Here is a 12,273-nt window from a genome sequence, read left to right on the forward strand (position 1 = left end):
CATCACATGCCATGTAAACTCCATAATCCACATTGACAAAACAAAAAAATAATTAAAAAAAAGGTATTATCTTGACATAAATAGATAATATTTATTATATTCATGTCACAAAACAATATTAATCTAAACAGAATACACATAATCATCACCATGCCACTTTTGCTACATGTGTTGCTTATCAGATTGAAAGCACATAAATACAAACATACACAGGGAATACACTAAAAAATGCATGGAGTTTCGAAGATCAAAACAAATGAACCACCATAAAATGATTATATTTTCTTCGAATGCCAGATGATGAACCAACAAAATAATTTGGTGGATCAAGGTACAGAAAATACATGCCTTTTTCATAGAACATTAACACACTCCCCTTCGGGAGCGAACACCCGGTTATTAGGGGTGTAACATTTTCTTCTTCTCCCTTGATCTCTGCATAATAACAGTAATAATACACAACAACAGCAGTGATATTTGTTAACAAGGGCCTGCCACTTCTGTGGCTTTGACCTAAAACACATTTGATGGACTGCATTATATTTTCATATTTACATGCACAGGAAAATACCACCTGGACAAGAGGCACATTGACTTCTTTTTCTGGTCGTGCCGAGTTGCAAACATCAGTCTCTTGTACAGCATTGCAGATTTGTAAGCCGCTTCCTCAGAACCAAAGGGACACTGGATCAAAACGTTCCCTTAATTTGTCATAAAAGCATCAAGAAAAACAGGAGAGGAATAATGCCCCAATGCATAGAAGGCCAGATTGCGATCGATGATGCTGCAGAAGAAACATCAATAGTGTTCAAAAGAGTAGATTCAAACAAAGAAATAGAATAAAATAAATAAATTTAGTAAACTGAATGTGTTTATATTCTCTTCCATGGTCAAGTATCTTGAAGACTATTTTCAAACTTTAGAATGATAAAATTCTCTTTCAAAGAAAAAGGCACAAGATTTGCAGCCAATAAAAAAGAATTTAATAAAAAAAGCCAAGAACTAATTAAGTATTTACCCTTTCTTACCCTTTTTACGCATAAATGAAAAATAGTGTTCACTAAACCTAGAACCAAACTTTGGATTGAAAGGGCATCGGCTCTGTAAGTATTCTGCTTCTATATGATACCTGGTTGAGTACTAAAATTAGCAAGAATTTAAACTGAAACTAATTAAAAAGTTGACTTATTCCAAGCACATAACTGACACAGTTGTATTGTACTGGGAGAAATTCCCAAATGGGTATGATTCTTTTATCTGAACAAGCCTACATGCTAGGTTCATGAATGAGTTGCACATGATGTTAAAAATGGAATTTAGATTGGCTAACTGCAAATGTTAATCTGTCCTGCTAGTTCATAATTCACAGTTTAATCTAATTACCAAGAAAAATTCATTCAATTATTTTACAGATGGTACCCCCTCTTAAATGCTAGTCCCTTTCGTTACCCAACTTGGGGCAATCAAAAGATTGTAGATTAGGCAACAGATGGTCTAATTTGACTGCTTCCAGCCAAGTTGCAGCTCATTCTCCATTACGGCATCTAGTGTATGGTCAGGCCTTGATAAGTCTGCTACCCTATTAGCAAAACTGGTAACTTCAGACATCTCAAACAGTATATCCTCCATTTGACAAAACAGAACTGGATTACCAAACCTACAGAAAAAAGGCATAACAATGCTCAATTACTTCCATGGTAGCACTAAATGTATCAATACAAGGGATCATTTTAGCCAACAAGGCATGCTATCTGATTCAGTCTCCATGTTGCTAGTTTCTGTTCATTTTGTTTTACTAATTAATTCTCAAGAAAAGGAAATTTTTAAAAACATATGCAAATAAAAGAAATAAGAAAACCAGGAATTACAGTGAAGAATTAATATAAAAATCCATCACTGAACAATCTAAGTCAACAATCTTATGACAGGCTGTATTTCAAACTAGATTTCACATGACATATCCATTCCTCACCTCATATTTCATCTCCTTTAAAAAAGCAACAATAAACAATCATGTGATCTTGATCACATGTACTTTATGTGAACAGATTAATGAAAAGATTGATAGTTTTCATTCACATTGAAGTTAAGAACAAAGAAGACATGTGCGTTGCTTGGGAGATTGCAAGCTCAGGTGTATTCCAACTGTCCATCTTTGACACCATGCACATATCTCACGTGAAAATCATGTCATGTCCACCATTGTACAAATGTATAGAAACAAGAAATAATAAATGACTGTTTTCCTCATAATAGACAAACCCTACTTTATCAGGTTTTTGGTAGGGGAAATATGAATTTGGTTAGTGAGCTTAGTGTTCTGAAACCAGAGTTTTGGAAGACCAAACAATTAAAACAGTTCCTTCAGGATTGCAACTTCCTCAAGAAGACGAGGCTGAATTAGGGTTAGCATGAAATCGATCAACTGATCACAACAACTAATATGCAAGCTTCAAAATCACTCAAAGGTCAAGTTTCTATCATTTACAACAACATATAATTTGTTGTTTATCTTACAGTATGAGACAAAAATATAAACTAACAAATAATAAGGAATATGCTCCATGTGGCTCAAAAAGTTGCAGGATATAGACATTATGCAAGACTTGCAAGCATATATAATTATGAATAGGAATAGAAACAGAACAAAGACTTTGTCAGCCTTGACTTTAGCAATGATATAACTACTGCCTATAACAAAATAACTACCTAGAAAGATACCAGAAATTATTAGCAAATCAATTAAAAGATGCAGTAAAGACGGGATTTCTTTTATCCCATATTGTTTGCATGTTAAAACAAATGATTTAATAATACACCAAAAATAATTCACATCAAAACTTCCTCATATGATAAGGAAATTCTAGGGAATGCTACGACTGCTAGCTTTGAACTATGAAGACAAATTAGAATATTGAGAGTTACGATTTTGCAAAGGAAAACAAAATAAATAAATGGTGTAAATTTGAGTAAACAAGGGAAAAAGTTGACAATTGAGTACATAAGTGTATGAGATGCATACTAAATTGACAATTTAAGATATACTATCAAGCATCAAAATGACTAACAAGATCAAGTGGGATTTGGAACAGTAATCACACTGCATAAATGGAATAAAAACATATTATGAAATTTTAATGCAAATCACCAGATATTTTTCAAGTTAAAGAGCAAATTCCAAAAACATCATTATCAAACCTGAGAAGAATTACAGAGAAGACAACATTTTCATAAAATGGACAAATTGAGGATAAAGAAGAGACAAAACAAACACACGAAATTATTCACCCAAAATAATTAGTTATTTCAATTAAGAAATGTAAAGAGCCAACCGAAAACAAATGGAAAAATGGATAGGCACAAGGGGTGAGCAAACAATATAAACAAAAGTCATCACATAAAACAAGATGAAGTTATAGAGAGCTACTTGAAGGAGGATAGATGTAATTAGCCTCAAAAATAGCTTTTCTAATGGACAACTTCATAAACTAAACTAAATCTGATTACATGCAACAATGCATGCTTACCTTCAGACTTCAGCAAGTTAATTAGGTACTTAATTTCTAATTGCTATTTACTATTAAAAAGAATTGACTTCAAGACTTCAACTTAAATCATTCTGGGAGAGAAAAGCTGCAGTACTTACATGAAAATATAGATGGTGAAATTGATGGCATTCCATTAGGAGGCTTCGTCACACTATCACTTGGAGGTCGCGCACGAGAAAAATATACAGCAGGCAGAGGTGATGAGGGAAACAAATGAGGTGTGGGGGCAGATGAATCATCCTGTGGTTGTGGAGCAAACTGTTCGGGGCTAGATACCACTGGCGCAGGAGATGGAACTGAATCAACAGACTTATGATGATGAAGTGCCCTAGGAGCAGCAACAGGAACTAGATGAGCCTGATTCGACTTGCTCCAAATTCGAGAGCGGCAAGCAACAGGAGGTGGAGCTCTATGGTGATATTGTGGGGCAGGTGCAGGAGCCATATGCACATCTGAGTGGTGTCGGTGATGGTGATGGTGGTGGTGGTGGTGGCGGTTTGGGCTAAATTGAGGAGCTGGACTCGGTGCATTGCCATTTGAGCCACTATAAAGAGAACGCTGAAGAAAAGAAGATAAGCGAATCTGCTTTACTCTACCAAATACAGTGTGATTTAGACCAAGGTTTCCCCCTGAAGAATTTCGTATGGTTTGAGCCAGCTCCTTTAACCTTGGCATTGAAGGTGGACGATTTCCAACTGCAAGTACAATAGAGGTCTCAACAATTGTTGGTGAATCAATTGTCGAACCCTTTAAATTTGTCAAACGAACATACAGGTTCTGCAATCATGAAAAACAATAGTTAGCTCATAAAATATTAGTTAATATCTAAATTGCAGTACAAGTCTGCATCATAGAATATTAAGAATGACACAGTATCCTATCTGAGAAGCTCATAACAGCATATAAATCATAATAATCCACATTGAAAAACCTATTTAAGACATAGAGAAGCTAAAGCACCAAGCACCCAATCCAGTCTTAAAGATGGAAGTGTAAACCAACCTCATAAGAATTGAGAAGCAGTCCTGACTTCATCTGGGCTTTCAGTTCAACAAATTTGTCTTGTACTTGGAAGATAGGGAAATTTAAAGTGAAATTGAAAAGCACTTCTGGCTTCAGCAGAAGAAAAGCACTTTGTTTGGGAATAACTGTAAATCCATCAGGGAACCTTCGCACTTGAAAGAAGGAAGAATTCCCAAACAAAGAAGTAGTTACGTGTAGTGTTGACGCATGACCAGCCAAGTCCATAAACGAAGACCTAAGAAGGCTTAGCCCATATGAAGGTATGCTTGAATTTTTGGGATAAGGCCATACGCCAAACACCACATTAGTCCAATTGAAATGAGGTATGGGTTCCAGCGAGTTAAGAACCACCTAAAAACAAATGTTATTTTTTGATTAGAACATAGATGAAAAAGCAAACAAAGATGATGATGAGTAGAAATGCAGCAAAAAAGTACCGAGGAATTAGGTACACCAATTTCTTCAAAGATGTCATATTCAAGCTTCGCAACATTAGCCTTCAGGAAATCCACAGGCTTGTGAAGAATAAAACTCGCAACTATATCAGCTGGCCAGAAGGAAACATGGTTAAATAAAATTTGCTAAATTCAATAAAGAAGAACATAAACTTATAACCAAATAGATGTCATCAAATAGGTAAGAATCTCTTGTATTTTCAATCACTCAAATTAGAAGAAAAGGTTCGACACATTTTTCCCATTTGCACCAAAAAGAAACCTACTTGCTAGTAAATCAATATTGTTTTTCATGTAATCCAAAATCAAAGCTTTGAGTATTAAAGTTCTCGTAATAAACAGATCAAGTGTAAAAAAGAAAGTATTTGGAATCGGGTGGTATGCTAGCATTTGAGGGTCCAAAATTCAATGGAAACACAGTATAGAGAATCCACTTTTCTCTCTTTATAATTCATCATTACCTTACCCACATAACAAGCAATGAGGTCCACATTCTCTTTCTCTTAAATTTAACGCAACAATGCATCCATATCCCATCATTGTTTAAAAAGGACAGTCAATCTTTTCTATTCCTCATCAAGGATTGATGTAACCACATTATAACCACTTTACTGACTGAAGAACTACTTGAATTCAGCTTATAACAGGATGTTTCGTAAGTGAATCGAATGCCTCGCATTGCCATTGACCAATCCCTATTGTTTATCAGGTAAAACAGATTTTCTACCACCAAAATTACAACAATAGCAAAGCTCCATCATACCTCAAATTAGAAGGCCAGTGTTTACCCGTGGGCAGGCAGATTACTTCTGCTAAAAATTGTAACTAAGAAATCAATCATCCAACCTGGTCCCACTTTTAGAAGAAGCTCTCAGCAATATCAATTTCATAAGTAAAACGGTACAGAAGGATTACTAATAGGTTGATGATTATCCAATTAGAATGTCTGATTACTCTAAACCTCAAGGCCAAAACCCAAATGGGACAAACACTCCAAACAGACGTTGCATGCCAAGCAAATTTCCAGATACATCAATCTTCCAGCTTGTCTATCCGCTATCATAAACTTCAACCATAGCCCAATCCTCTCAAAACCCAAAGAAATAGAAGTCCTTACACAAGAGAAGTCTCTAATCAATAAATTCAACCAAAACTCAGTCAATTAAAATGATAGTTTGGCATGCAACTCCAATCAACAAATTCAAGCAATTACAGGCTACCATATGATCTATACCATACAAAATACGAATTTTAACCTCTTGCACACGCACTAAATTCCTGAACAAATTATTCCGAAAATAAACTAGCAATTTTCATTAAATTTCAAGAAGAAAAAAATCAACCGACAAAAATCCCACCCCAAAAAACTTCAACAAAATCCAATATTCATTCATACCAAAACAAAATAAATAAATAAATAAACGTAACAAAGGACAATAAAATGACCAAAAAAACAACCAAACGATTAGGAAAAAAAAGATTAAAAAAACCAGGCTAAGATCCAGCAATGCACCACAACACCACAATGCCACAAACCAAAACCACCCACCCCCAACCCTCACCTTCAAGCTCCGGACTCCTCCTCCTCCCCTTATGATCCGCCCCAAGAAAAGGCGGCAGCCAGAAAACAGCCGACAACAACACCGCACACCCAAGAAACAACGCAGCCAGACATCGAAGTCCCACGATCCTCCCGATCGATCTGCAAGGAGGACAAGGGTCTCCAGCATTCCTCTCCGACTCCTCCACCGACAACCGCCCATCAGCAGCACTCTGCTCATCTTCACCCTTCCCCATTGCCTTCCGATCCTGTCAATCCCCATCCACAATGGCTGCCATTGCTTCCCAAGAACCAAAACTAGGGCTAGGGCTTCGCTTTTATGCTCCTCTCTCTCTTTCTAGGGCTTCGAGAGAAAGAGAAGAAGATGGGGCTCCAAAGCAAGCAAGAGAGAGTCTTCACAGTAGATCAGTACATACTAATAATTCCTCTTTTATTACATTTTTTATTATTTATTTTTTTTTAAAATTTAAATTTTTCAGCCAGCGTGCGATGAACCAGAAGTATCACACGTGCTGTGTTTTGATTGGATGGTTGGAAGGAATTGGGAAGGAAGAGACTGAATACACGAGTTGAGAGTGGATTTGGAGGTGACACGTGTTGTTATGAAGGTAGTTAATTAGTTCTTGTTTGACTGGAGAGGATGAAAAATTAAAAAAATTTAGAGGAAAATTTAAAAGGGAAAAAAATTTGGAGGTGAATGGAGAGATCTCGTGACGTGGGGCCCTTTTTGGTTTTTTTTTTTATTATTTTTTTTTATTGTGGGGGGTTTTCTTGGTAAAAAAGGCATGGAATTGGGATAAGGTTTGTATTGGGGCATGATGGTTGGGGTAATTACGGAAATGCCATAAAGACGTTGGGAACTTGGGACGTGGGTGTCGGTGAGATGATGATGATGATGATGATGGAATTCATCAATGTAGCAAAGCGAATTTTTTTTTAATCTATTTTTTTTCATGGGTTTATATCATAAATTCATATTAATTTATGAAATTGGGATTGATAATTGCAGTAAATTTTTCTTCTTTTTAGTGTTTTAATGAAAAATAAAATCAAATAGATAATTTAATTAAATGATTTTTTTTTTAAGATTCAAGGACCAAATTGAATATGTAGATATAATTTAGGCACTAATTGTGAATTTTTTTATAATTGTTTATGAATATTTGAAGATTTTTTACATTTGATTACCAATAATTTTTTAGTTTTATCCTACTAAAAAAATTATCCTTAAAGAAAGCAAAATTTTCAAGTAGTAACTTGAGTTTGGGCATAAGTGCAAATGAGAAAAAGAAAAAAAATCACTATTTCTGGCATTTAGTGAATCTAATCAAGTGATCACTAGAATAAAAATGAATGGATGGATGAGATTGAATGATGAATAGATAGTGTTAGAAATGGATAGATAGGAAGATAGATCCATGCAACAAATGAAAAGCAAAGAGAAAGGAAAGAGCACTGTTTTTATTATGTAATCTTGATGTGCATTTGACTTGATGTTATGTTGTCCTTTTTGTTTTTTTCTTATTTATTAGTTCAAATGTAGTTTATGTTTGTGTTTTGGTGGTTCTACCAATAAAGACTTGATTTTACAAAAGGGTAAAGCAATTTTATTTTATTTTATTTTATTTTTTATTAATGATTATTAATGTATTTATGTTGACTTCTGTGTTTGAGAATGATTTTTATTGTAAATTTGATATATAACTAAAAAAATACATTTATTGGTTTTTTAATGAGGTAAAATACAATGAAATTAGTAGATTATTTCACTAGTCGTTTCTTCTATGGATTTTATATTGATGAAGGAATAATAAAATAAATAAAATTATCAAATATTTTGAGTCAAAGTCTCTTGGACTTTTATAAAGTTGAATAAAAATACAAAATATAGAGACTATATTAAATATTTTGAAATCACAAAGATGAAATTGAATATTGAGATAATATATGGGGAAAATAAATAATATTTTTTTTTAATGATGGGACAAGCGCCTCCCATTTAAGAAAAATCAGGAATTTATTACCATCATTACTTTTCCGTAAAATGTAAAATTTAAACTTGAGATTAATCTCTTAAATGTCTCACACTTATTTTTCACAATGGAGCTTTACCATTAGACTATTAGCCTTTTGGTTACAAATGATTATTTTATTTTTTATATAAATAATTATTTATGAATATTTGGACTTAGAGAAAAAGCAGAAATATTTCAAAAATAACTCATTATCAAAATAAACTGATATTATAATTTATGGGTATAGCTAATGTTAAAATCAATTTTATTTATTGTCATATACATCAATTTATTTTGTAAAATTGTTTGAAGTTTTTTTTTATTGTTCAAATATGAAATTTAGAATTTTTTTTTTTCTTGAGAAGTCGATTTTTAAGTGGGTGCATCTACAAAATGTTTTATGATCACTTTGAACATATCCTTATTTCTTTTAAATTAATCTTTTTCCTATGAATTTGTTTAGAGATCAAAATTTAATTTTCCCTATGATTAACTTTTTGATATTTTGTTCAATGCAATGCACAAGCTTGATTCTATGTATACTTCTCATAAAAATCATACTAATTTAAGTGGAAATTGCCAAAAACACCCTCTAAGTTTGTAATATTGCCAAAAACACCCCGTTAGTTTTGCACTCCCCAAAAACCCCTTCCTTTTTAATTCCATATTTTCCAACCCCCAAAGCATGTAACGGATGTCAACAGAGTGATTTTCAAATTTTATGGACGAAAATGCCCTTGCATGGGGAGTCGTGACTGCAGCCATTTCAGCGGTATGAGAGGAAGTGGAGGAGGGGAGGGTTTCCGTAGGGTAACCCTAAGAGAGGAATTCACTGGAGTCTTTTAGTTATTTTTTCTCAACTAGCGTCTTCAGTTTTTCCATTTTCGAAGCTGTCTCCGAAGTTGTCTCTACCGGCGCAGCCTCTGTAATTGCAGCTTTTCCCTTTCCACCGGTATCTCGAAGGAGAAGTCCCGCGCAAGTAGTTGGCATTTCATCAGTTTGCAATCTAAGGTATTGAGTATGGTTTTATGGTAACTATTCTGTTACAAAGAAAGATTTTTCGGTTTCGTTTTGTGCTCCTGTTTTTGTTGGAAGATATTGAAGTCTGCAGGGGGATTTCTCGGCTGGGGTTTTGTTAGTCTGCAGGGCAATTTCTCGGCTAGGGTTTTGTGTTGTTTTGCGCTTTTATCTGTATACATTATCGAAATAGTTTTTTCGATTGTTATGATTTGTGTAATATTTATAATGTACATTTCCCCTTTCATTTGATATGGTTGCAGTTTTACAAATGAGGTTTACGTTTAAAAAATGAGATGTTACAGTTTAAATTTTGTTGTCTCTGTTTAAGTATTGTTGTCTTTGTTTAATAAACGAGTTCTCTGTTTAACAATTGATATCTCTGTTTAAGAACTGAAGGTTACCGATTTAAAATCTTATATTTCCGCTTAAACATTTGTCAATACTGCATGTTGAATGTATTGTTATTGTCGCAGGCTTGTGACTATGGCGGTCAACCTAGTTAATGGGCGATGCTATTTGACACCGGTAGTGGAGACCTTAGGTGAATTGAAAGATAACATGATCCCCTCGACACTGGGAGATCATCCGAAGGACACCGTTCTGACGATTTCACTAAGTCTGGAAGCTATATATCAAGAGAGGGCCCTTCTTGATTCTCTCTCGCAAAAGATACGATGGCCGCACCAATAAATTCGAGATCGGGGAAAGCTGCTGAGTTTCGAGGCCTCGGGGATGTGGCCCTCGTTCTTGAGTCTGCGTTGCGATGGCGGCGCAATCTGTGTTCGGAAGAAGAAAAACCCGCTCGGCGTTCGAATGGGAGGTATTTATCAAAAACCCTACGAGAGACGAGAGACTCCATCAAGAGCACTCTTGCGCAGACTTGTTCGACGGAGGGGAAGAAGATAATTTTTGTCAAACTCGATGGTGTACCTCGTAGAGTGCAGTCCTCTTCCCAAATACATCATGCTCGGTTCGAGCTGGATGCGTTGATTATGTCGATGATCTACCCGCCATGAGGGCGTCATGCGTAGGCGCAGGCGACGCACTAAGTGGGCGATGGAGGACATTCGCAGCGATCGCTCGAGTCGCAAGATAGATCGCGCGGGAAGAAGACCAACACAGGATATATTAACGGGTGCTCGGTCGCGCTTAACGTATGGTTTTACTAGCTGACCCGAACGGGAAAAAAAGTCCGTTTTGGCAAGATCCCAAGGATGCTGTGCTACAGTGAAAGTAGTTACCGGAAGCAAGCGACGGTAGAAACCAGCTTATCATCGCTCGAAGTAAAAGAGGTAATAAATCATGGACAATGTTTAACAGAAGTCTTTAATGTTTAAACATTTTATTTAGCGTTTAACTTTGTTCATAAAGGTTTAAATATTTTGTTCTCCGTTTAAATATATTCTATAATGTTTAATATATAAAAACTCTGTTTAAATATAGTTGTTATAGTTTAAACTGAATGATTTCGCTGAAATTGTTTGGTTTACATATGTTAGTTTCTCGAGTTGGTTCGGCGAGTGTTTGAAAAAAAGAAATATTTGTCGAGCCAACCGAGCGGATGGATGATATTGCTCTGGACCCACTTGCTCGAAGGCAGGATGAGGAGGCGACCTCTATCGTGCGCGCTCAACGCCGTTCTCCTACTTCCAGCCCACCACACGCACGCATTCCTCGACGCCGGAGAAGCCCTCCCATACCCCACCAGATTGTAACAACCCTCCATACCACGACAACGATAGTTCCCCTAATTGTGGCAGCCCCTCGACCCATGGCGCCCTCACCGTGCGAGCTACCTTAGGCGAAGATGTCAGCGCAACTCTTATCGCGGGCATGCGGATATTGATGACCGAGTTTCCTCGGCTTGTCGCTCGTGTTGAGGCACTGGAAGGACGTTCACAATCGATTGCGGCGTCCCTCCAAAGAAATGAACCACCCGGGACGGACGAGCCGTCGAATTTGGCAACGGCGATGACATCATCGGGTGGCCATTCCAAGACGGCCACATTCGAAGAGACTTGCGAAAAAAAGGTGAACAATCTCGCCTCGTCTCTCCTGCCGGTGACGATGAAACAATAGCAACACCATCGGCGATCGTTTATTCTTGAGTCATCGCCGTGAGATGACATGGCCATGACGGTGGAGGGACATCGTAGATGATGTGGCCGTTGCTTTGCGGTTGAGAAGATCGTTTACTCCTTTGTTAGCGAAATCCCGAGCCCGGTGGAACCCAGCTGCAGAGATGCGGCATCAAAGATGGACACAATCCTCGAAAGAAACAAGAACAAGCTAAGGGTGTGTCTCCGTTGATGTTGTTGTCGTGACCACGGTGAGAAGATCGTTGAATCATTCTTTGCGTGGTCGTGGCCGTGGCCGACGATTCCGCATCGAGCGATGACACAATCCCATAACAAAAAAGAAGCATGTAAGGGTATGTGCGTGGTTGATGCTGTCAGTCGTCCCGCATCGAAGCCGGACCCAATCAACAACAACAACAACCATGTAAGGATGTGTCTGCGGTTGATCTTTCGTCGCCGTCCCGCATCGAAGGAAGATCTGCTTTGGTCGTCTGAACACCGTCAAGGCTCAGCGAGCGAGTGCCCCTATGAAGACCCCGACCGAGCAACGAGGGAGATGATCAAGGCCAATCA

At 36.8% G+C, this 12,273-nt stretch overlaps 1 protein-coding gene across 2 annotated transcripts; it reads right to left on the reverse strand.

The window, feature by feature from the left end:
• Positions 1–257: 257 nt before the first annotated feature.
• On the reverse strand, positions 258–6,974 carry LOC120264983. 2 transcript variants are annotated; one of them, XM_039272920.1, is made up of 5 exons: positions 6,589–6,974; positions 5,009–5,118; positions 4,551–4,922; positions 3,647–4,325; positions 258–784 (listed from the first exon to the last, which is right to left on the reverse strand). In XM_039272920.1, the coding sequence occupies exons 1-5, from the start codon at positions 6,821–6,823 to the stop codon at positions 711–713; spliced, it is 1,470 nt and encodes a 489-aa protein (XP_039128854.1). In that variant the 5' UTR covers positions 6,824–6,974; the 3' UTR covers positions 258–710. The 2 variants fall into 2 exon arrangements, with proteins under 2 accessions (XP_039128854.1, XP_039128853.1); XM_039272919.1 differs by lacking the exon at positions 258–784 and adding an exon at positions 1,438–1,657.
• Between the last annotated feature and the right edge of the window lie 5,299 nt (positions 6,975–12,273).

This window comes from Dioscorea cayenensis, chromosome 7, assembly GCF_009730915.1.
Source record: "Dioscorea cayenensis subsp. rotundata cultivar TDr96_F1 chromosome 7, TDr96_F1_v2_PseudoChromosome.rev07_lg8_w22 25.fasta, whole genome shotgun sequence".
In the NCBI taxonomy this organism is placed as follows: Eukaryota; Viridiplantae; Streptophyta; class Magnoliopsida; order Dioscoreales; family Dioscoreaceae; genus Dioscorea; species Dioscorea cayenensis.

What these genes read in the sequence shown, in the direction of transcription:
- LOC120264983 (XM_039272919.1), bottom strand. Translation starts at nt 6,823, where the DNA reads ATGGGGAAGGGTGAAGATGAGCAGAGTGCTGCTGATGGGCGGTTGTCG. An exon ending in GAGGAGTCCGGAGCTTGAAG is followed by an intron (nt 5,119 to 6,588) that starts GTGAGGGTTGGG and finishes CCTTCTGGCCAG; the next exon opens with CTGATATAGTTGCGAGTTTT. An exon ending in TGCTTCTCAATTCTTATGAG is followed by an intron (nt 4,326 to 4,550) that starts GTTGGTTTACAC and finishes TCATGATTGCAG; the next exon opens with AACCTGTATGTTCGTTTGAC.